Source organism: Lucilia cuprina, chromosome 4, assembly GCF_022045245.1.
Source record: "Lucilia cuprina isolate Lc7/37 chromosome 4, ASM2204524v1, whole genome shotgun sequence".
Classification (NCBI taxonomy): domain Eukaryota; kingdom Metazoa; phylum Arthropoda; class Insecta; order Diptera; family Calliphoridae; genus Lucilia; species Lucilia cuprina.
In genome coordinates, this window is record NC_060952.1 from 9,740,007 (window position 1) to 9,767,306 (window position 27,300).

The 27,300-nt window shown below is 28.7% G+C and overlaps 1 protein-coding gene across 1 annotated transcript in view; it reads left to right on the top strand.

The window, feature by feature from the left end:
• Nucleotides 1–26,503, top strand: part of LOC111680980 (serine-rich adhesin for platelets) — a 118,833-nt gene extending 92,330 nt beyond the window's left edge. Inside the window, exons 3-6 of the mRNA XM_023442700.2 lie at nt 208–515; nt 3,886–4,113; nt 9,870–12,973; nt 24,397–26,503. Coding sequence (XP_023298468.2) covers nt 208–515; nt 3,886–4,113; nt 9,870–12,973; nt 24,397–25,709 — 4,953 coding nt within the window. The 3' untranslated portion in view covers nt 25,710–26,503. The remainder of the gene's footprint in view (nt 1–207; nt 516–3,885; nt 4,114–9,869; nt 12,974–24,396) is intronic.
• Nucleotides 26,504–27,300: the final 797 nt, after the last annotated feature.

Here is a 27,300-nt window from a genome sequence, read left to right on the forward strand (position 1 = left end):
AATAGCCTTAGAAACATTAAGTGACCTTTAAATATATTTAATTGTATATTTTTGTGGAGGGTCAAACAAATAACTTAAAAAATTATAGCCTACATTAAGGATGAAAAAATAATTATTTTAATTAATAAAAATTGTATTAAAATAGAAATATGTTAAATATTATATTATGGATTAAAAAACTAAACAATACATTTTTCTTTCTTTTAGCCCGCCGCCATAGAAGATTTGCGCAAATGGACCTCATCTGAGGCCCTCGGTGACGTAACCGTCACACCCGATTGTATGCATCATGTTGATACATCGATCAGTACATCGGTGTGTATTGGTGATAATGGCATTCTAACACCAGCCCTTTCTCCGTCCGTTCTATCAGCTGATGCTGTAGATGCATTATATTCCATTAATGTTAGTAACACTATAGATAACAGTCAAATTCCTAATGATATCAATAAAGATGTGCCTTTAAATCATCGACTGCCCTCACCCGAAGAACAATGTAAAATAATAGCATTAAGGTAAGCCTTTTTTTATTAACAACATATTTTAAATTTAAATTTCGTTAAAAAAAAAAAACATAAGAAAAAACGAAAAAAAGTAGTCAACCATGAACATGATTTTGTCATAAAACTTTATTTATAATAAACTTTAGCATGATTTATTATTGTATGCCAGAGAAAAACATAAAAAACTATTAATTTTAAATGAAATTGCCTCTCGAGTGTATTTTTGGGCGCTATATGTTGTGGCAAATCATTTCAAACTAATTTGCATACAGGCCCTTAAAAATTTTGCATATTTATTAACATAAAAAAACCTGGTACATTTTATATGTACATATATTTTATGTACATTTTTTTTATTTATAAATTTTTTAAATTGTTATTTATTTAGCAAGTACTCAAGCATGTTAATTTGTGGTTTTCATAGAATAAGACTTTTTTTTTTGAAATTTTGAAATACTTGAAAAAATTTTAATTTCAAGTGTACGCCTATAGGTTTGTTTTGCAGTTATTACGTTTTATTTTTACTTTTCAGTAAAAACACAATGTAAACAACAGCGTTACGTTGTTTTTATAGGCAAAACTTATATACAATCTTAAAACTAAAGGTTTATTTAACGAATTCAGTGTAAACTCACTATAACCATTACAATCATTTTTATACAGTAGATCAAAAGGCGTTTCAAGTTATTAAAAGTAATGAAGAGTTTTTGCTGAATTTTTTTCTTTTGTTTGTATTGCATGAAATTAAATGTTCTTCTTTTAGAAAATCCTATTACATAAAAACCTATAAAATCGAAGACTATAACAACAAATACTACTACTAGTAATAGTAATAATATTAAACACATTACAATTCGGCAACAAAGTTTATTTTAAGGTGTTATAGAAACCAACAAAAAAATAATAATAATGCCCAAAGGAAGATGTTTTTGTAGTTGTTAAACGACTATTAGGTTGTTCAGAGATGGAATACATAGTTGCTTGTAATATACTATTTTTTTATTTGAAAAGTAGCAGTCATTAGTACAAACATTCTTTAAATTTTTCTATAGAAAACCTTGCGCATATTAGATAAACTTTTCTTTAGTAAAACAAGTAGGAAAGTATAGTCGGGCATGGCCGACCATATGATACCCTACACCATGAGTATATTTTTACAACTTTTACTTTTATAAAATTTTTATTTTTTGTAAAAAAACTTTTATGTTGAATATTACCATAATTCCAAAATATTTAAGCAATTTATTGATAAAAAACTAAAATTTCTAAATGAGGCTTTATATAGGTCAAATATGGGCCGATCCTCGGTAAATTTGGGAAAAGGATATATTTCTAAATAATAGTTAGTTTTGTTGAGTTTCATTGCGATACAAATGGTTACAAGTCAATTTTAGACGTTTAAGTCATTTTTTGAAGGGGGGTTTGTATGGGGGCTAGGGTCAAATATAGGCCGATCCTTACGAAAATCTGCAGTATCATTTATACTTATATAAAACTTATTTGTGCCAATATGAGATAGCAGAATATTTGACGTAATTATAGCATAAAAAGTTCAAATCGGGAGGTACGGTTGTATGGGGGCTAGGTGAAATAATGGACCGATTTCAACCATTTTCAATAGGCTTCGTCCTTGTGTCAAAAAACATGCTTGGTCCAAATTTCATCAAATTATCTTGAAAATTGCGGCCTGTACCTTGCGCACAAGGTTTACATGGACAGCCAGCCAGCCGGACGGACGAACATGTCTTAATCGACTCAAAAAATGATTCTGAATCGATCGGTATACTTTAAGGTGGGTATTGGACCAATATTTTTGCATGTTACAAACATCAGCACAAACGTATAATACCCTCCCCACTATAGTGGTGTAGGGTATAATAAACTAACATTAGGATAACTTTTGTAAAGAAAATGATTCTCTTCGAGCGGGTTTTTGAGTTGGCAATCAAATGCCAATTAATAATCAGATTAGTTAATCTAAAAATAAATTGTTTCTGATGTTTTTGAGAAAAAAATTATACTTCACAGTGTTGCCATACAAAACAACAGAAAACGTCACTGCTTATTATCAAAACAATGCATGTTTTATAAAAAAGAAGAAGAAAATTGTAAATATAATATAAAAATTTATGAAAACATAAATTTAATATAAAAAATATATATTGTGAAGTCCCTATAATTTATACTAATCGATAAATCAAAAATTTTTATGTTAATTTTAGTAAAAATTGTATTAATTTTTTGCATCAGCTGTTTATACTTTTGCATTTCTTGCTCAAGTTTAAACCACCTCCATTTTCAAGCATATATTACAACTTTTCTATAGAAAATGTTGTTTTTTTTTAACAATGTTGTTCATATTAAGAAAACTTTTCTATAGAAAATGTTGCTTATATTCTAACAACTATTCTATGGAGAATGTTGCTCATATTATATAAATTTTTCTATAGAAAATGTTACTTTTATTATAAAAACTTTTCTATTGAGAATGTTGCTTATATTATAACAACATTTCTATTAAGAATATTCTATATATTTGTCCAATTTACAACCGTATTGTATTTCTATTAAAAAAGCTCATGTAACTTTACATTTGTTTTTCATTTTTATTATTTTTTACCTATTCAATGTTAAACTATCATTCTCATGTGAATGCCAATTTTTTAAGAAGATTAAACAGATGGTGAATAATTTCATAAAGCATTACATTGTAAAAACTTTTCCAACTTTCTGTTTTCAAAAATATCTCTTTCCATCCCTGATAAAGTTACCATTATTGCCTGTTAGTTAATGCTCATGTTGTTGTTGCTGTTGTCAGTTAACCTTAAAGGTTAATTGCATTCTTAGGCGTTACTATTATACCAGCCCAACCTCATGGTTGCACTATAACGTACAACTATTACTACTATTTTCATTTAAAAGAAAATGGTAGTTGTGTTGTTATAAATATTCTTTTGTTTACATCACAGATTTTCTTGTTTCTATTTTAATTTAATTTTCAAAGTCACGATGTTGATCATCGCAATCATTACGTTGTCGTGTCAAGTCATTAGAAAAAACCAATGTTGGTTAATTTAACTACCGTAATTTTGGTATTTTATTCCTGATTTGTTTACTTAAGCAGAAAAACAAACTTGTATTTTATTGTTTAAAGTGGGGGGGTCATAAAAATTGTTATTTAATGTTTAGAATGACCAGTAAATAAAGTCAAACGCTTTTCCGAAGTAATGTAAAAGAAGTTAGGGTCAAGTTAAGAAGTGTTCATTTTGTTAATGATGACATGTAAATAGTTTTGATAATGTGGAAAAAGTTATAACTTTTAAATAAAAATGTTTACTTATTGAAAAAAATTAAGAAACAATTTTATATTTTTTTAACTTAGATATCCTGCCGAAGTTATATCTGTTGATACATCTGGTAAACGTTTTCAACGTATGTGTATGGCCCGTAAATCAACCACTGGTGTCTTTACCCATATGCCCGATACAAACAATCTGAATGAAGATGTACAAACTGTCTCAAGACGTTCTAGATCGCGCAAAGCACGCGGCAAACGAAGAAACACTATAGCGGGCATAGATCAAAAGGAAATACAAGATGCAGCAAATGGGTAAGTTTTTTGCTTCTTTTTTTTAAATTTCTTTTATATTATTTTAAGTTTTTTTTAGGAATAGAAATAAATTATGAATAAAGTTTAAAGTTTCCATTTAGTGGAATTTAAAAAGAAAGCTTTATTTTTTTTAAAAATAGTTTCTTTTTTAATTAAACTAGATTTTATTGTATTGCATTTATTTAAATGTTTTATTAAGTTTTTTTTAAAGTAATATTTATAAGAGTTTTTAAGCATTTTGATAACGTTTCTACAGATAATGTTAAACATATTTAATCAAAAACTATGCAATTGTCCAATTTACAATCGGTGTTGTATGTTGTATAGTAGTATGTCGTAATTTTTTATTTTCAATTTGTTTTTGTTTAAAAAAAAATTATTTAAAAAAATTGTATGACACACAACGCTACAATGATACGACAACGATTGTGAACTGTACAAATATTTTTTTTGTAAATTTTGTTTAAAACCTTTATAAAAATATTACTTTTTTATGTATATTTATAGTAAACGTTTTTAAATGTTTTTTTAATTTCCATTTATTTATTGTACCTAGAAATTATTGTGATTCTTTTTTTCTTATTACCTTCTTTTTTTAAGCATTTGTTATGCTGTTTTTGGAATACCTAAGTTTCTTATTGGTATGCTAATTGAAAAAATATTAAAAATATTCGTTTATTTTTTTTTAAAGCTCATTTAATAATTTTTTAGCAGCATTTTGTTATTTAGTTAAATGTCAATGTTGTGTTACCTTTTTATTCACGAATGAAAAAGAAAAACGTTAAAAGTTATGATTTTTCTAGCACAGCATGAATTTTATTAAATTTTAGTTGAAATGTATATATAAATATTTACATTAAATGAATGTTTAGTTTTTTATTGTTATGAATGTTAAGTTAAATATATTAAATTTTAAAAATATAACCCATAATTTGCAAAAAGCTTAGCTCAAAAAAATGAATATATATAAAATGCTTTAATCCTGTTTAAATTTTATTAAAAAAATTTGTTTTGAACAAATTTATTAATTAGCTTAATAACTAATTTTGTAAATTACTTATATAAATATTAAAAAATCATCAACATTTTTTTCCATTCACAATTAAAAATTTTTCGTTAAGAATCCTTTTAAACTTTAGTTTATCACCATTTTGCTTATGTTACCATCACCCTTTAATATTAAAAATGTAATTTTATTTAAAGTTTCTTTTTTTAACATTCATGCAGTTTTTTCTTCGTAAAAAAAACAAATCCTCATCATTATAAATCATGTCAAGTTTTTTAGGCCTTTAGACAAACAATAAAAAAAAAATTATTTAGTTTATAACAAAAACCATAAAAACAAGATTTCAGTATTACTTGTCGTCATATTCTTATCAAAAATTTATGTTAAGGGAAGGTATGCTTATTCTAATTAAAATAAAACTCGACTTTAAAGTGGCCACGGTGAAGAAAACTAAGACAAATACCTTAAAATATATAAAATACAACTAGAACGCATGATTACAGCCTGAAAATAGCCCCTGACTAATTTTACAAAAACAAATTTCATTATATTTAAGAAAATTTCATTCATAAAACTAAATTTTCAAATCAAATTTTGCTAAAATAAGAAATTATTTCATTATAGTTTTTTTATATATGTTATGAAATTTTCATATATATTATGAAAATTCAATTTTAACCTTAGTAAATGGGATTTTAGAAGATCGTTCTTGTATTTTACAAAATATTTTAATAAAAAAAGTAAAGTTAAAATTCTTTCATAATATTAATGAAAAAAACGATTCACTTTTTACTGAAAAATTTCATACAATTTTGTACTTTTTTGCGACGAAACATTTCATTGAATTTACGACAGTTTTCTTATATGGTTGGCATGGATGGTTTTTATCTTTAGAAGTGGTTTAGAGGAAGGATTATGGAACCAGTTCTTTTATTAATGATTTTTATTCGAATATGTTATGTAGTTATAGGAATGCTTTTAATTCTTTTTTAAAACAGTTTTGGATCTGAAACTTTTTCAAAGAGTTTTTATGGAAATTGTAAAGATTGGAAAGACTTGATTTTTTGAAATTTATAATAATCCCCTATTTAAATGCCACTGAGAGTTCCAATTTTTCAGAACTAGTATACATTTCACTCATTAAAAACAATACCAAACTTTAGACCCACAACAGTGTATCACAAAACAATACTCTTGAAGTAATAGTAACATTATTGATTCCAATTTCGCTGTTTAAGAAAATCTATTGGTTCGTTTTGCATTCTTTCTAGAATTAATTAGTTTCAAAAAATATTTTTAAATTTTTCCTAGAATTTTATTGATATTATGGCAACATTACTAGGCGAATACTTCTCCTTAAAAGAAGTCGTCTATTTATTTTATTTGTCTGATATTTTTATCTTTGTGCCATTGAAAAGTTTTTTCATTGCATGTTTTTAGGGTAAACCATTGTGTGCAGACAATATAACCAGCACATAAACATAAATCATTTTAACCGTTATTCTCTTTCTCTCTCTTTTTATCTTTGTTTTTTTTTTTTAATGCAACATAGGCATAAAAAGGTTGTCTGTATATTTTTCTTTAGTACCTTTACATGGTTGCAAATTTTTGGCAATTTTATTGGGGATAATCATCCCAGCAAATATTTTATAAAATTTATAAAATATTTTTTTTTTTTAATTTTAAACATTTTCAAAATAAAAGCAGTTAAAGATGCATATTTGTTAATTAAAAAATAAATATATTTTTCTTAAATATTTTTTGTTCAAATGTTTGCTGGGTTATGTTGGTCCAAGAGAGAAAGAAAGAGTTACACTGACTGCAGTAATTTCATGAACAATGGATTTGTGTTTGTTTTTGTCATTTTTATTTTGCCTTTTAAAGTTATGCAACATGCATATTGCGTATGTTTTGAAAAAAGCAAAACATAATTTTTAATTTTTTTTTGGTTTCTGGACGCCAGTAGCATTTTTATGGCAACATGTTGCAAAAGTTTTGCACTTTAAATAATTCAGTTTTTATTTTAACTTCTCTTAGTTTATAGGCTTAATTTTGGCAACGTTTTTGTTTGTATCACATGCATAATTATTCCTCAAATTTAAACAGAAAATAAAATACAAAAATGTAATTCGTTTAAAGGAACCAGTTTTAAGGTTTAAAAAAACTTCATTTACAACTTTCTTTTGTTCATAATATTAGTAAAGTTTAATATCTAACATGATGCTGGGTTCTTAACTTAATAACTGTAGAGTTTCAATGTAATCATTATTACTGCAATAATGATCATTATAATTATTGAAAAATCATACTAAACAACCAATAAACCTCAATTTAAATAAGCCATCAATAAAATAAACAAATAAATAATATTTTGAATAAAAAAAATAAAATTTTTAATTCCCAGGAAAATTATTATCAAAACATAAAAACTGTAAGTGTACAAGTGTTTCGAACAGGGATGGAAAATTAAGTACTTTGGTATATTTTTCAAAATTTTTAGAATTTTTATCACTTATAAACTTTTGGGTAAATAGTCTACTTAGTAGTCAATTTACCAGAGTCTACTACTCTATTGTGTCGTTCCCACGACAATTGGTTCTTCGCACCGGAACGACTCGCAGGTCAACGACCGAGGATTGATTGTCAACTTAGCCACACCGATTTTACACGTGTCGCTGCAACAACAACACTAAAGTCTAGTCTCTAATCTAGTGTATAGGTTAGTACATAGGCAAGTGTATAGGATATTGTATAATCTAGTCTATAGTCTGGTATAAAGTCTAGTCTATAGCCTGATCTGTAAGTCAATGGGCTAGCCTATATTTTAGTCCAAATTCCAGTCTATGGTCTAGTCTGTATTCTAGTCTATAGTCTAGTCTATTTTATAGTCTATTCTATAGTCTAGTCTATGGTCTAGTCTAAAGTCTAGTCTGAAGTCTAGTGTAAAGTCTAGTCTATAGTCTGGACTATAGTCTACTTTATAGTATAGTATATAGTCTAGTCTAAAGTCTAGTCTAATCTAAAGTCTAGTCTATGGTCTAGACTATAGTCTAGTCTATAGTCTATTCTATAGTCTAGTCTATAGTCTAGTCTATAGTCTAGTCTATAGTCTAGACTATAGTCTAGTTTATAGTCTAGTCTTTAGTTAAATTTAAAGTCTAGTCTTTATTTAAGTCCAAAGTCTAGTCTTTGGTGTAGTCTTTAGTTTAGTCTAAAGTCTAGTCTTTAGTTTAGTCTAAAGTCTAGTCTTTAGTTTAGTCTAAAGTCTAGTCTATAGTCTAGTCCATAGTCTGATCTATATTGTAGTCTATAGTCTAGTCTTTAGATTCAGTCTTTAAACTATAGTCTATAATCCAGTCTATAGTCTAGTCATAGTCCAGTCTATAGTCTAGTCTGTTGTCCATTAAACTTATTAGTTTTATGTACCACTTTAAAAATTAAATTTTCCATGCCTGGTTTAAAACCCCAAGTAATTGCACTTATTTCTCTCTTTAAAAATTAATGAGAAACATAAGCAAATTCCAAAACAAACATCTTCTTCTTGTTACTAAAAGTAAATACCACTTCTCCTCACAATAAAACTAAAGAAAATTGTTTTGATTTTAAATAAAAAAATAATGTTTTGTAATCTTTAACAAAATAATCAAATATTTTATTGTATTTTTTGTACAGCTCTTGTTGGTTTTTAATTAATTTCTTAAACAAACTTTAAACAACAAAAAATACTAAAAAAAGAAATTCAAATTATTTTAAATGATAATCTATAATTGAAAGTGCATTATCACTGGGAATAAGGGGAAATGTTAAAACATTTGTTTAAAATATGAACAAGGGAAACCACTTGAAACGATGCTCCAATTTTTATTATAACAAAAAAATACATTTATTATTGTTGTGTTTAAGAGATTTACCATATGTCTGTTAGACATCATTAAATATTCAAAATATTTTAATGATTTGAGAGGAGTTAACAACTCATTAAACTTTAAACTATTTAGAGAAAAAAAATCACAATAATTTGTAGGCTTTTCATTTAAATTTTTTTAATTAGTTGAATAAATGTAATACTGAAATCTTTTTTCTATTCCTAAACTCATTTATAAATATATTTTGTCATGTTTTTATTTTATTCATAATTATTTAAATTCATTTCACTGTTTTCACTTTACAACTGTCATTTATTTATCTCTTTATAACTCTTTTGTTTAACTGTTTCATCTCTTTTAAATTCAAATACTTTTAAATTCATTTACTTTTTCCATTTTTTTCTTTTAATATTGTTTTTATGCTTTTAATTGATTTTGGTTAATTTCTAAAATGATTCATTCAAAATTCAAATAAACTTCTTCTCACTCTCATTTACTTATATTCACACAAACACTTCATTACTTTCGCTATCTCTATATTTCATCTGTTCTCTTTCTCTCATTTATCATTACTCATTATTTTGTATACATATATATGTATGATATTATTATTTTATCATGTTCATTTAATTTTTTAACATAAAAACTAACCTTAAAACATTTTGTTTTTCTTCTTTTTTTCATTTCTTCCTCAATCCTTAACCCCACCAAAAAAATCCTTTCCATTTGTATCAAAATTGCTCCTGAAATCATATGATTTGTATTTTTTTAAATTTCGATAATTCCTCCTTAAACAAATTAAAATGTACCAAACAACAATTACAAAACATATCGAATATAAACAAAAAAAAATCCACAAAAACAAACTTATTAACATACTTTAGCGATTCGACGGCTACTAGTGGCGAGCTTAAAAATGCTTTAGCTTCGACTGAAGATGGAAATGGGGATCAACGCAGTCGCTTGGGAACAACATCGAAGAAATTTGGTCGCAGCAAGTCGAGCGATATATTAAAAAAAGAATCTGTTGCCTTGCCATATGATAAGGGAAAGAATACGTTGACCCGTCTTAATTCACTCAAACAATGGGGCCGCAATCGTTTCAAGTTTATGCAGAGAAATAATAATGGTGAATTAACGCAGCAGCATGCTTCCACACTGTCCACCATCGACAGCAGTGGTTGTAGTAATGATTTAAATACTTCGGGCACTAGTTCGCATAACTCTTCAACGGAGAAAGCAGAAATATGTTCAGCTTCGGGTTCGGCTAGTGGATCATCGAATAAGACTTCGTCCACGGCCAAGATAGGCGAGAAATCGGGTACGGATGTTGATGAGGATTGTCGGGTACATGATTTGATAACACAGCGCACGAACGAAAGTCGGTTTTCGCATGAACGAAAACCCTCGTATTCGTCGTCCGAGAAATCGATGAGTGTTAGCAGTTCGGGCCACTTGAGAGGAAAACTTCACTTGAATTCGGTATGTGCGAATGTAAAGCTGAGAGATACTTCTTCTTTGAATCGCCAGAGGCGCATTAATGGTTTGGGCAGCAAAGATGACCAACCCCATTCGAGCAGCGGCAATTGGAGTGCCAGCTCTGAGTCCGGTCGGGCTTCGATAGGCAGTGAGATCACCCTACAGCCCAAATCGAGTGCTTCAAATACTTCTTTAAATGTGTCCAGTTTTCATAATGGTTCTGCTCCACCCTCCTCCATGTTAAGTCGCAGAAGATTTTTCAATACCTCCGCTTCGTCGAGTGTAACAAGTGAGGGTACCGCTACTCCAGATTTGCAAATAAATGCTAACAACATGGAGGGCACTTATCCTAATCACTTGGATGATGAGACCAGTTCGGCTTATTCTTGCGATACTGAAGGCTATTACACCTCCTTCCATATGGATAGTGGTCTTAGAACTCTGAAAGAAGAAGAATTCAATATGAACAATTTCCAGATTGGCGGCCAACCCTTTAATGCCTCCTTTGGCCAATCGCAATTGTCCTACAACAATAATTCGCAACAAACGCTAATGGCCGAGAATGAATATGAGTTATTTGGCAGAGGTTCTACTTCAACCACCACCAGTTCGGCTGGTACAGTTTGCACTACCCTAATGGCTCACAATAGTGGTACTGAACAGTCCAGCCTCAACAACAGTTTGGCCAGTTGTGGTCCCGAAGTACCCGAACGTATAAGTTCTCTTCGACATAGTACAGCTTCAACGTCCACACTCGAGCGCAGCATATCCAGCAGTACTATAGGTAGTACTTTAGAAAGAACCGGTACTATAAAAAGAAATGTTAATGCTTCACTCAAGCTGAGCACTTGTTCTGACGAACAAAGTGATAATATGCAAAATATAGATACACCCGAATCCCAAGAAGAAGAATTTAATTACAGTGAACAAATTAAGAAGCGCCAAGCTTTACCTTTGCCCTCAGCCTCAAACGAAATTGAATATTCGGAAAGTTCGGATCTGGAGGGTGTAGAACGTATAGAGCGCATGAGGCAGAAAACAGCTTTGAATGCCAAACGTATACCCTCAATGTGTATAATAACGCCCTCTACTAGCGATGATGAGAATCAAGCCCATGAGGAGCAAGATAACGGCCTCGATGACGAAGAAGATGAGCTTAATAAGACGCTAACAGAAGACAGTTTCAAAGACCTTACTGACATTGAAGAAGATGAAAAGCTTTCTTTACAGGAAGTCGACAATAATTTGAATCATGTGAAAGCCAATATGTCGCTAATGGATAAACTCAAGGTTGTTTTGCCCAATATTAAGAAATCGCCCTCCAAAGCTTTGCCCTCCCAAGAGCTTACTGTTATCAATGATGATGAGCTTTACGATATGGCCGGTGAATATGTCTACATTTCTGCTGATGTTAGTAATAATAACAAGAAAGCTTTACAGTCTGCTCAAAATATGCCAAAAGCTTCTGCAAACACCGGCCTGGGTATATATTACTCCAACAATGTGTTGAATAGACTGCCAAAACCTACAGAGTATGTTTCATTGAATGAATTGCCAAGAAACATACAAAAAGCTTATGCTAAGGAATCTCAGTCAATGAGTAGTAAAAGTGAGAAGGGTAGTTTTAATAGAGAGACACAATTGCAAGAACAAAGAAATAAACAGGGCGCAGAATCGCAATTTGTTGAGGAAACAAAACAAAGCAATTTGCAAACAATGGCAAACACAACAACAACAACAATGACGAGAGCGGCAGCAGCGTCCATACCCATGTATGCTGAAATAAATGAATTACGTTCAGAAATTGCAGCATCTGCTTCAACAAATGCTCTCAGCTATTTGCAAAACACACCACCATCGTCGGCAGCCTCTTCGCCGCACGTTTCACCCCATAAAGGAGCGAGAGTACGTTTGAATGCACAAGGCAAACCAATCTATGATTCCGATAGTTTGAAACGACGTAAAGGCGCGCACACAACATTCGCACCGGGTCCGTACGTTAAACGACAACAAGAGGACGCTTTAGACAACAACGACTTTAAGGAAGTTGAAAACGAAAGTATCGATACTACAATACGCAATACGACAAGTGAAAGTGTTAATCCAGCCGCAAAATTACTTTTACTCAATAAGGGCAATGCAAATCCACGAAAAATTGCCAATGTCCGGCCTATCATAAATAAATCACATCTCCAAAGACCACTGCCTTCTACACCGGTTGAACTGCAACAGCAACAATACACTGCCAACGAAATGTCCGGGTTTTATATGACTTCCCAATATGCGGTGTACAGTAAAGACACTGGCGGCAGCAACGCCAATGCCAATAATACCAAGCATTTAATAGCCAATGGCACTAATCCCTATTTCCATCAACAGTCTATGCATTCTCCATCAACTAAATCGACAGCTTCAAGTACTGGTTCCACCATATCATCAACGGCATCCTCCTCATTATCATCATCCACAACAACCACTACACAAAGTGGCTCATCCAAAGATGACGAAGGTAAGCTTTATAAACCTCTAAGTATTATAACATCCTCAGATCCCTCTTCCTTCATCACACTACACCTAGATCATGTAAATAATAAACAATTTATTAACAAAACCACCAACGATTTAAATAAAAAACTAACAACAATGTGTAGCATGAATGAAGAAGCTGAAATAAATTCTGTAGATTTCATTTCCATGCGAAATGTGAAAAGTGTTTTAGACAAAGAAAACGAAAGCCAAGAAAGAAAAGTTGAAAATGAAAAATCATTAGAAACAACATCCGCATCTAAAACCCCCACCCCAACTCTTTCAACTTTTCCACCACCACCACCTTTACCACCTAGAGATTTAAAATACCAAAATTTCAAACACAAACAAACAGCTGCGAATAATGCACTTCCGCCCCAACTGGTTGTGAATCCAAGTGACGACGATATAGACGACGTAGTTGTTGTAAACGAATCCCCCTTTGCAACAGCAATAACAACAACGTCAACGCCAAACAACAAAGAAAAATCGATTCAATATAACGATGACCCAAAAACGAATCTCAAAAAAGCAACAACGAACGACAAAATATTAAACTCCCCAAACAATGCAAAAACGCATTTACCCACAACAACCACCCTCATGGCCCCACAGCCATCAGCTCACTCCCCCTCACTCTCTGCCAACAAGCATATGCCTTTGAAGCGTAACAACAGTTATAGACTAGCAAACGATGATTTGAAATTAGAAATGAACAAAGAAAATCACAATGTCTACAATGATTCTCCCACTCCTTCAATAGCTACACCAAGTCCACATCATTTTCAATCACTGCCTCGCACAAAGGTTAAGAATATCTTGCATAATGTTCTAGACAATTCAAGTCAAAAATCCCATTTATCACCCCAACCTAATCTAACTTCAACACCACAAAATACTGCAGCAACACCTACTTCTGGCAATCAACAGCCAGTGGCTAGGAAAATTGCCAAATCTTTTGAACGTTTAGTTGATGAGTTCTCCTTGTCTACCATCTCTATGGATTCATCTTATTTGCGTAATAAATCTTTGGAAAATTTCGATGATTCTCCTTCGATTTTAACACCCAATTTAACCGAGAATTCAAATACAACTATGAATGGTAAAAAGTTGGACGAAGATGATGTGGACTCAGATTCTGATTTGGATAGTTTAATAGCACCTTCTATACCTCAAATCAAATATCACAAATCCTTTATAGAGGCAGTTTTAATGAAACCCCTAAAGATTATACGACCTACCGATGAAAATCGTAAAAGAATTTTGCAAAAGTTTGAGGTAACTGAAATTTGGTGAGTGGGTGAAAGAGAGAAGGCGGATTTTTAAAGTATTTTATTAAGTTAGTTTAGAAATTTAAGTTTATTTATAAATAAATTATTAAAATGGGGAATTAAGTTTAACATCAGATGTTATTTGTCATCAAAATGTCAACCAAGAAAGAGTTAGTACTTTTTGAATATAAAGTATCGATATGGAACTTTCGAGGTCATCCATATTTTCGAGTCAAAATCTTTAATTTTATTAGATTTATGTTTTCAAAGGAAATGGTGTAAAATTATCATTTGCCAAAATTCAATCTAAGTTTGCCAAACTCGTTTTTAAGTTGAAATTTTTGGGCTCTATTTGAGATATTTTATAGCCTTGGTATTATCTAGAGTTTTGAATGAAAATGGTGTAAGAAAATATCAACTCAAGTTACTTCAACAATAAAAAAACACATACCACATCCTTGAGTACATACAATTAAAACAAGAAACAGCCTGAAGGTATACTTTGGTTTTTAACTTATTTCTTGTGCAAAGAAATATTATGGCATTGCTGCTACTTTGAGTATTTTTTGTTATTTAGCATAAATCCCCTTCATTGTGTCTATATAGTAATACAAATAGGTTTGTAACCATGCTAAAAAAAGAAGGTGTTTTAAAAAGTTGATGATACTAGACATAAATTTAAATAATTTATTTAGATTTTAGTAGATATAATTCAGGGTTAAGGAAATGTTAGTGACACTAAAGCATGTAAAGTACTTAAGTGTTTGGTAGTTAGCAAAATACCCCTTTTAAGAATTGCAATTAAAAATAGTAAATAGAGGTTAGAGTCTATTGGAGAGACTGAGAACTGAAAGAAAAGGTTGAACCAACTTTCATAAGTAGAAGATTTTGTAAAAATATTGCCAATTATTAGAAATTTACTATGATACAACCGTACAACACCGATTGTGAATTGAATAAATATTTATACAAAAAACATAGGGACAGATTTAAATATTTTTCTTTTGACATTTAGAATCCTACTCAGAGATAAATTACCTTTAATTTTAATATAAAACAAATTTTACAAAACAGAGTTGTATAACAATAAATCCTTTATGTCAAACCCGGTAAAATTTTCTCAATATTTTTCTATCTTTTAAAATTAATATTCCTGACAATGTGACAAGTTACAATGTTGTCAACTTACCTTATCGATATTACTTAAACAAAGTTCATTGTTTCAATGCTTTTGTTTCGTTAAAACAATGTAACTCTTCTATTATTTTATAACTGTTTCATATGTTCAATGAACTTGCCTGCTATCAAACATTTTTCTTAATTGTAGAAAAATTGTATAATGATTATCATGCAAACCTTTTTCATACATAATTGTCATTATATGTTTAACATTGTTTTGAGAATTTTATTAATCAATATGAAGAGGATCATCTCTTAATTTTATTATCCTCTTATGTAAATTTTCTACATAACAACATCAATTTTAAACTTGACCTTTTTCACTCTGTTACATATGAAAAAATCATAGACAGATGATTTTCTTTTCTCTGATTATAAAAGCACTTTGTCAATTACAACAGTAGGGTGGTGCTTAAGTTCTTCTAACTAGTACTTCAGTTAATAGATATCAAAGTTATAAAATAAAAATCTTCTTGATATAATATTACTATATGGTAGGAAACATTTTGAATCAGATTCTCTGATGGTAATAATAATGAAGATCATGAAATCATAAAAAAATTTTTAAATATTGGCATTAGGGTCTGGAAATAAGATCAAAAGGAAAATTTCAATTTATTTTTTAAGAAAGGAAAGTATTCAAAATATTGTTAAAATCTAAAAGCCGTGATACACGGTTGTCAGATCTTACAACGTTGTCATTAAAATGTTTAGAATATGTCTAATAATCGTCAGAACTTATAATTTTTCTTTTGCAAAGTTGTCAGAAAAAGCAAGATAAGAAATATTGCAAGACAAAATTTGTAAGTTTACAGTATTATTAGACATTTTCTGCACATTTTACTACCAACGTTGTCAGATCTAACAACCGTATATACATAGCATAAGGAACTATCCTCAAAAAGACTCGCCTTAATAATTCTCCTAATATATTATTTCTTTACATGATTCTCTACTATATATTATAATGAATTGTTTTAGCATATTTACAATAGCCACTATAAATTCCATATCGTTTACTTTTAATACAATTTTAATATCATGGCAACAATTGACTATTGAAATACAAACATACAAATTTTGTTTTTGTTTTGAATAACATAAATCCACATTGTTAAAACCCATTACACTTGATATCCATTGTCTTGTTAAAAGGCACTATACTCAACTACAGTATTACGATACAAACAGAAGTCTGAACAATATAATCGAATGTCATGAACACACACACACACTATTGAGTAAGAGTATCAATCTTTATCTGTGTGATAATAGGGATGTGTAAAGAAGTATATCAATAGAAATTATTTTAGATTGTATGGAAAACATCGGGCCATAGTAGTACCTATCTGCCAAATAAGTTCCTTAAACTTTCAAGTTTTATAAAAACTATAATCACGTTTTCAAATTTCCTTAAAAAAATTGTTATAAAATCCAATTTGTGATTGACTCGAGTCAGGAAACACCACCCTATTGAGCATAAAGCATTTTTTTTAAACATTTTTGTATATAATAAAATGTTGATGACAATAACGACAAAAACTGTCATGATATTGAACATGTAAGTAGTTAAACATCGATAACTATGTAAGCGGCCGATCGAAAAATATAATGTTGAAATGCAACTCTGGTTAATATAATAAATGTATCCATGATGTAATACATGGATAGATTTCGTAGACTTCATCTATGACATTACAATGTTAAATGTATTATGTGTTTACCATATATTTGGACCAGACCTAGTCCTTTGAGAAGTAATCTTTATACGCATGTATAGAGTAGTCAAGATTTTCATATAACCGAAGATTAAAATAACTAGTCTCCTTATTATAAAATGATCACCTATTTTATGTTGTAAAATTTTATTCAACAGTTTAGATTCCATCAGGAGATGTTAAAAACTTTTATTAGCATAAAAAAGTTTTAAAATTTTCAGGCCGTAAATCTACATTTTCCCATTGCATGTTTTTCAATCATTTGGAATTAAAGAAAATACCACAAAAAAAAAACAATACACTTAATCCATACGTTTCCTCTTATGGTTTGCTTTTAAAAACCCTTCATATTGTCAAGTAGTATTATTTTAAACTTCATAAGCAAAATGGAAATTGAACAAAAAAAAACGCAACAACAAAACTTACTAAATAAATGACTACTTTAGCAATTTATTTAAACATTTCCTCAAGTTGTCGTGTTCTTTCTTCTCCCAACTTAACATACAATTTTACTAAATGCATATCTTTAAAATATGTCTATAATGAAGCATCATCACCAGTCAGGCTATTTAATATAGAAAAAAAATTAAAAAGAAAAAAATTCAAGATTATTTCTATTTAACTAAGTAATTTGTTATTGGCAAACTTTTTATTTAAGTTTAAAAGTCTGCTTCTACTCTGGCTCATTGTCATTGATCCTTTAGTGTTGGTCTTCTAATATAGAAAAAAACTTTCACAAAAAAATGAAGGCCTTTTAAAATGCATTTCATGTTTGTTACCCAACTTTGTTAGTTGATTACGTTTTCCTCATATTGTATAGGTTTTATGTATGTTTGGATAACTAGTAAATACAAGTCTAAAAAAAAGTATTTATTTTTACCGCATTATGTCTGCAAAAATTTGTTGGCAGCAGCGGAAAAAAAATTTTGTTAAAAGTTAAAGTTTTGAAAAAAACCTAATGACCATGTATTTAGAAGAAATGATGCTGTTTGTTTAATTGAATTATATTTTGGAAACAATTTTGTTTAGATTAGTTAACATTTCCTTACGGGCAAAAGTTTTAGACAAAATTATAGGATATTTTTTTGATGATTGGCTTACTAAAAGAGAGTTCATGAAACACTCACCACGCTCGTTAACATTTACATTACATAGTAGTAAGTACTTATATAACTGCCTATTTGTAAGCGAAGGTGTTAAGTACTTGCCTCCAATGTCATCAATCAATCAATCTCTTTAAAGAATCTCGTACAAATTAAAGCTTTTCCCTTACCGACTAACTAAATTATCAAGGTTCGGTTGATAAAAAGCCTCTATATTATTTCTTTTTAATCTCTCTTCCTTTAAATTTATTTACAGCTTCCTAATTTATGCTACATGTTAGTTTTTTTATTGTTTTATTTAAATAACAAATAATTTTATGTTTAATTAAAAAAACGAAAGCCAACATGTTTTGTAACTAATACACAATTTGAGCAATTCACAATCAGCATTGTACAGTTGTATTGTAGTATGTCGTAATTTTTTATTATTATTTTGTTTTTGTTTCAAAAAAAAAAACTTTATTTGAAAATTTTTTATGACTTACAACGCTACAACAATACGACATCGAATGTGAATTGAACAATTTTTTTTTCATTTGTTCAATATGCATTGTGTTGTAATTAACTCCCTATTTTTTTGTTATTAATAATTTAGTTGTTTAAGAGTCCTTTTTTAAATAAATAACATAAGTTAAGTTTTTATTTTTAAAACGTATACATTTAATTTTAATAATAACCTAACAATTGATTAACTAAAATATACGCCCCCAAACACACACACACAAAAATGAAATAATAATAGTTTATAAAAAATACAACACTTGTAAAGTTTTTTGCACAAAAGAACAAATATTTTTTTTATATTTAATTTAAAAAAAATATGTTAAATAAGCAAAGACTTGAAAGGCAAGATTAAGGAAAAATTTAAGCAATACATAATTTAAACGGTGGCCGTTCCGTCTATAAAAATTGCAATATTGTCATTTTAAAAATCCAAAACCTGAAATACTTTTCAAAGGGATTTACCTGAATCTAACCTTCGAATTTCTCGATCATCAAGATATTTTTCCTAGCCTATTAGCAAGTCTATGGACTAATCTTATCAATATTATAGAACAGTTTATTGTCTAGTCTATTGATAAGACTATTGTTATGTATACACGGTTGTTTAATCTTACAACGTTGTAGTGAAATGTCAGGAAATTGTGTAATAACAGTGTCAACTTACAAATTTTGTCTTCCAATATTTTCAGAAATGCTTTTTCTGACAACGTTGCAAAAGAAAAATTATAAGTTCAGACGATTGCTAGACATTTTTTGAACATTTTACTGACAATGTTGTAAGATCTGACAACCTTGTATCACAGCTTTATAAAATCATATATTTATTTGTCTGATGGTTAACCAATTGACTAATATGTAAACTAGTCTATGAACCAGACTTTTTATCAGTCTATAAAAAAAACCTTATAAATTTATAGATATATGTTGATATTAAGTTTTAAAGTTTGCTTTAAGATACATAAATCTTATAGGTCAGATGTAAGCCCTTTATTTTGAAGCCAAAATATAGGTCCTTCTGTATAACAGATTGTATAAATAAATATGACTTTGCAACTAAAATTATGCTTTATTCTTTAGTAATATTTAAAAAGTAAATATGATTTTAAAGAATATTATGCAAGAAAGTTCATATGTGTAACATCCTTTGTCGGAACTAACCTCAAAATGGGATTTTTTTTCAAATTTGAAAACTGTTTTTACCCTGCAAACATAGAGCCTGCTATGATCCGCAACATGGTCATATAAAATGTGGACATGGACAATTAATAAATAGTTAATTTGTTAACTTAACTTCTGCTTAAGAAACTATAGAGTTTTGAGTTGACAATCAGATGCCAATTAATAATTAGATTAGTTAATCTAAAAATAAATTGATTCTGATGTTAATCCCATTTGGTGTTTTTGAGTAATAGATTAAACTTCGCAGTGTTGCCATACAAAACAACAAAAACGTCACTATTTGTTATCAAAACAGTGGATGTTTTATAAAAAAGAAGAAGACAATTGTAAATGTAAGATGAAAATTAATGAAAACTAAAATTTAAAACAAAAAAATATATTGTGAAGTCCCTAAAATTTATACTAATCGATAAATCAATCACTTTTAGTATATTAGTATATTTAGTAAAAATTGTATTATTTGTTTTGCATCAGCTTACAGTTTTGCATTTCTTGCATTTCTTGCCCACCTCCATTGGGAGTTTAAACTAGAAAACAAAATTAACTAACTGAGTACTCAAAATCAAGATAAGCGCAACTTAGAGAAAACTATAACAACGGCCCTTAACCATTTTAAATAATTTACCTTAAAATTATTTAAATTTTTTCCTTGACTTGCCTTGTCTTTACTTTTTCTATTATTTCTTTTTATATAATCATACATCTTAAAAATGTACAAAATGTTCTTGCCTCTTAAATATAAAATGAAAAACACAAAAAAATAAAATTAATTTTAATGTACAAAAAAGAAGCAGTCACTAATTTTATTTAATCAACCACATTCTATTTACATACATAATTTTTAATTAATTATTCATATTCCCTTTTATTGATAACAGCATTAAATTACATTTATTAAATCAATTATCGTCGTGTAATTGATTGATATGATTTGTTTACAGTTTAATTAATAAGTTAATTGAATGAAAGTGCAAAAAGCTTCTATTATTTGTTCATTTTTATATGAAAATGGGTGTGAACGTAGTAGTAGATGTTTTTTGCTTATATATTTATTTTGCCTTTTTTTCATTTTATGTTTTATTAATTAACTGCTTGATTTTTATTTGTTTTATATTCTTTTTTGTTCATAAATTAGTAACTGCTCCTTTTTTCAGTTTCTTGATGTTTTTTTTAAACACATTTAAATTTTACACAATTGTTTTAATCTTAACATAACTGTTCTCTGTTACATTTTATTTGTTTATAATTTTAAAATATTTAACTTGTTTTATTAACTAATCCCCCTATATTATGTTAAATTTAATATTAAAATTGTTTGTATTTTTAAATATTTATAATTTTCGTCTAGTTTTTAAGATTTTTCATCGGGTACAAATGTAATTGACTCTGAATTTATATAATATAAAAGCAGAAATTAAAATGACTAAGTTTAAACTTATCGGGAGTTATAAATAAGGTCCTTTACACCAAAAACTGTTGGTCCTTCATTTTTAGAAATTTCCACTCTATTTTAAAGCTTTTTTTCACGATCCTTAAAAACCTATTAAGCCCCTTAACGTTAAGATATGTTATGGTCCTTCGAATCCATATTTTATTAACAATCCAAAACAGTTATTCTTTAAACTAAGCCAATTACAGTTTGTTACCTTTTTATCATTAATACATTCCATTTTTTACACATAAAACTCTTTGTCATTTGTTTAATCATTTTAATTATAAAATATAGAAATTAATGTTAATGTTTTTTTTTTTGCACAAAGCACATTCATTTAAAACAAAACTTTTGTTAAATAAAAACTAAAATACTTGCATTTATTTTGGGTGTTTTTTAATCATTGAAAATATCACTTTATCACAATCTGGCCATTGTTTGTTGTTGGTTTTTTATTACACACATCTTTCATGTATTCCTTTTGGTCACAATTTATACACCCTGTTTTTTTAAAATTTTTTCATATTGGTATTAATAATATTGACATTTTTGGGGTAAAAAATTATGCACTTTTTGTATCTTATTCGTAATAGTTTATAAAAGTTTTAAAAAACTAATTTTCATATGGAAATGTGTTCTATAAAACTTTGGTAGATGATTATGAATAAGAGATCCTTTGTATATAACACACTTTTAAAACTTTTTGTTAAATCCAAGATTTCATGTTTATGAAAAAAAAGTTATCTGCAGGTGACAAACTGAAGATTATTCCGCACACGCGTGTAAAGAGTACTCAAATCAAATGCCAATTAATAATCAGATTAGTTAATCTAAAAATAAATTGATTATCCCTTTGATGTTTTTGAGTACAAAATTAAATTTCGCAGTGTTGCCATACAAAACAACAGAAAACATCACTGTTTGTTATCAAAACAATGCATGTTTTATAAAAAAGAATAAGACAATTGTAAATATAATATGAAAATTAATAAAAACTTAAATTTAAAACAAAAAAATATATATTGTGAAGTCCCTAAAATTTATACTAATCGATAAATCATTAATTTTAGGGCAAGTTTTTCTGATAAAGATAATCTTTATTCTTTGGTTAAACCTGGTTTAATATATGTTTCGTGTTTTTCAGTTATCAGTAAAGTTACTTATTATCTTAGTTTAACTGAGTGTAATTTGCCAATTAAACTCAAGTTATAAGTGAGAAAACACAATTAACAAAATCAATAAAACAAAGATTTCGGAAGAACAAAAACTTAATATTTTAAGTAAATTGCAATTTTCTGATTTATTTTGTTATATTTATTATTGTTTTAAGTGTTTATTAAACATTTTTCCAAAAATTTCAATTTTACAAAAGTATTGTTTGCAAAAAAACAGCTTGTTCATTGTTTATGTTTTTGAGTGATATTAACAATATTACCAATGTTAACTGCGCTTAAATCTAAAACTGAAAAACACAGTCATCGGTTAAAGTCCGCCTAGATTTGTTCCAAATTTAATCTAACAGCAAGTTAAGCCTAGTTTAACTAAAAAGTAAGAAAGCCGCCCTTAATGTTTATTTTAGTAAAAATTGTATTAATTTTATGCATCAGCTGTTTACACTTTTGCATTTCTTGCTCATGTTCAAACCACCTCTATTGGGCGCTAAAACTAGCAAACAAAATTAACTAATTGAGTACGCAATAACATCTTTCGAGGATTAATTTTAATTTAATCCCCGATTCTTCTCCTAAAGATTACTTCATTTAACATTGCGATGTCGGAGTAATCCCAAAACTACTACCTTGTTTACATTATACATACATGATCCGTAACATGGTTTATGCCTGCATTACCTATAACTACTAAACGCATAATGTACTCCTAAAATGTTTACAGAGGAGTAGTTTTTGGATTACTAGTTAACCAAATTAATATTTATTACGATCTCGTTAAAGATTTTGAATGTTCTTACAGAATCTTGTAGCGTTTCATATGATTTCAATATTTGCACCTAAAACTATGCTATGAAAAAAATCTAAACCCTGAGACCGAAATATACTACTCTTTTCGAAAGACCTTAATAGCCTAACAAACTTCTAAGAATTCCATAAAAACAAAGTTTTAACGCTTTATTTAATAAATTTATATTAAATATTATATTAGTTTAACATTACATACATACATATGTATGTATCATGTCACCTGTCAGATTCAATGATGTAGGATGTCATTTATATTAAACAAAAAGAAAAACATTTTTTTATTCAAATGAATACAAAAATGTAACGGATGTAAATATACATACATATAAAAAAAGACAAACTATTGTAAATAGGACTAAATACTCCTACATAGGTGTAGGAAAAAATACAACAACAATACCTATAACGTTATTGCTGTTGTTGTTGTTGCCATCATTGGCATTATTATTTTGTTGTATTCATTCATAAAACCACCCACAACTACTATTGTCATACAAAAAGCTCCGAATAAGGACTTCAACAGGTAAGTATATGCACATTATATGTATGTATGTGTGTACATAGAAAATGTAAAATATAATACATATGACCTCAATATTCTATAGAAAATTTTATGAATACTTTTTTTCTCCTCTGTATCTACTACTTAAAATATGTGTATTCTTTTAAATGTAATAATATATGTTTTAAATGTAATTATTGTTGCTGTTTGTTAAATGTAAAATGGGAAAATGGTAACGGAATGTATTTAGTTATTGTTGTTTATTTATTATCTTTCTGTTTAAGTTTTATATGTACAATTGTTTGTAGTAAAATTAGTTTATTGTTTTTTTGTTTTATAAAAAATATAAAATTATGTTGAAATTAACTGCACCAAGAAATTGAAATTTTCCTTTACTAAAAATTAAAACTAATTAGAATTTGTTTTGCAAAAGTTTTAAGGGTTTTGGTGTAAATTTGAAAAATTAATTATTCCAAAAAAACATCTGTAGCAATTTTTTAATTGTTTTATTTTATTTTTGTTTATTTTTTTCTAAATAGGTTATCAACCTTTATATAAAACTAACGATGAAGTGGATTCTTATTATGAGACTCTTAGTCAAAAGCCTTTGGATAATACGGGCTTTCAGCGTAACACAGCAGTTTATTGGACTTTGCAAAATCGTAGGCCTGTTAAGCCACAACCCCAGTCGGCAACAAGTCGTGATGATTTGTATGCTACACCCATTAAAAGGTCCGAAAGATTGGCTCGTGCTCAACAGCAGCAGCAGCAGCAACAACAGTTGACACAACATCAGCAGCAGCAACAACAGCAGCAGTATGTCATGATCAACAAAGCTAACTCTGCTACATCTCTCAATACCACAGCAAGTCTCTCGCCGGTGGTTCAACGTAATCGTTCGACATTTTTATGTTCTACTCCTTTGAGAGGGGGTGTCAATAATATTGATTCTCAATTACCAGCTGATAATATTCCAGCCAAACAACCCACTTCACGTTTACGCAATTGGGATGATAATTCACCCGAGCGATTAAATACTTGTGCCGATCGTATTGGCCAAAGTAAGACCAGTCTAATGGACTTTAAAAAATTACTGTTGGCTAAATCGGTTAAGACTAGCACCGTACCCAAGAAAATATCTGCCGTAGAATTGTTAAAGAAATCCAATAGTGGCCTGCAGTCACCCACTAAAACAGCCGCTAATAATCCCTCAAACAGCAACAGCAGCAATACAAACGGCTCATCGGCTGTGCAACAATTAAATTCTAGCATGAAATTATTAGATTTAAGTGGTTCGCCAAAAACATTTGCCAATCGTAGAATGCTAAGACAAGGACAATTTGGTTCTCCCTCCAAGACATTTGTGCCCAAAATGAAATCATCACCAGCCAACAATTGGCGTTCGAATTCGGTGCAACGTACAGACATTATGTCCACCACCATACCAGAGGCCAATAGTGAAGAAGATCATAATTCAGCCAATTCTTCTCTTAACTCTTCCACAAATTCTTCCACACCATCGTCTCAAACCGATAAAAATGCTTCCCATGAAAGTCTCGTTGATACGGAGAGTTTAAATTTGAAACGCAACATTTTCTTGCAAACCGAAGAGAATAATTTTATGCGCGGTGAATTGAGATCAAGTTTTTCTGCACGCAACAAAGCCGACAGCAATAAATACGTCACCGGGCCCATGTCACCTTTGCGCAGTACAGCTCAGGTTTCACCCATATTAACAACAGTTTCGGCTTCTATCTCAACTGCAAATACTGCTACAGCAGCCGCAGCAGTGCCAACAGCAGCTGTTGCTGCTTCCATAGCAAATATGCCAGCTTTAGAAACCGCATTATAAATTATACATGATTCGTTCGTAAATTCGAAATCTCTAGTAAACAGCCAGTAAACATTTATAGCATTTATATTTGAAAAAATTAATAATTGAAAATCTCAAACAGCAATTTGAAAATTAAGACAAAAATTATAAATTATAGCAAAACAATCAAATTATATACACAAAACTATAAATTAAACAAAAAACTAGTTAGCTTTTTTCGCTTTTAATTAAATATTTTAGTTTTTTAATTAAAAAAAAAAAACTATTAAAAAAGAAAAATAGTAAAACAGTTTGTGGGGAAAAGCTAAAAGAAAAAGATACTAAATTTTGTTAAATTTTAAAATTTAAACACAATTTTATTTTTGAAAAATATTTTAAAAATAAAGTTGTTTGCTTTTTAAATGATTGCAATCTCTTGATAGTTACAGTTTAAAATAGACTTCAAAAATATTATGTTTTATTTAAAAAAAATTAAAATTTTAACTTTTAAAAGTTTATAAAATTATAATATTAATTAAATTTTAAAAACGAAAAGCAGGTAAACTTTGCGCCATATTTTCTAATATTTAAAATCTTAAACGAATATAAATTGACAATATTTTTTTAAACAAATAGTTTTGCAAATGTATCCTGTTTTTTCCCCTGGCAATTAAAATCAACAAAATATTAGATATTCCTTATTAGGAAACCATTTTTTTTAATAATACAAATATCATAATCATAGCTTATTTTAATATTATACAAAATATATTGTTTAAAAAATTAAATTATTATAAGTTGTACATTTGTTTAAGTATTTTTTTTTCGCAACTATTTTTAAAATTAATTAATTATGAGGCCTATTTATTGCATTATATTTACTAAGTTTGAGTTTTTTTCTGTAAATTATCTTTATTTTTCTTAAAACAATAACAATGTCTTTATAATTGTTTCAAAATTAAAATATTTACTTTACATTTACTTACACTTACACATTTTACTATATAATCAGTATAAACAATTTGTTTAAAATCTATTTAAATACACAATAATTTAATTTTATTTTCAGCTATTATTTATTTGTTTAATTTAATGTTTCTTCTTTATAAATTTTCAAATAGTTTTTCTTTTTATTTAATAATATTGTTTTAAGAATTTAATATACAAAGTAATAAGCATTTAAAAGCAAAACAAACAAGCAAAACGAGAAGCAAATAAACGAAATAAATAAAAATAAAATAAATAAAAAATGTTGTTTCAATTTCAATAAGATTTTTTTTTATAAAATTAGGATTTTTATGTTTTTGGCGATTTTTTTTGCTTTCACGGCAACACTGAGTTTTTGAAATATTCGGATATTAGCCTATAGTAATTACAAATGGGGGATTTTATCAAACCGACCCTTCCATCGAGCTCCAAAACCGAGCCCTGTCGGGCCAATTTATCTGCAATCTCATTACCCTGTATGTCACAGTGCCCCGGTGCCCAACACTCGTAATATAGAAATGTGGACCTATCTAGAGACATAGGTCAATTGAGAATCGTCGAGGTTTTTTACTTATATTTTAAGCAAATCTTCTAATATTACAGGGAAGTATATTAAAACAATGTAAAGTGTCCTTAGAAGATA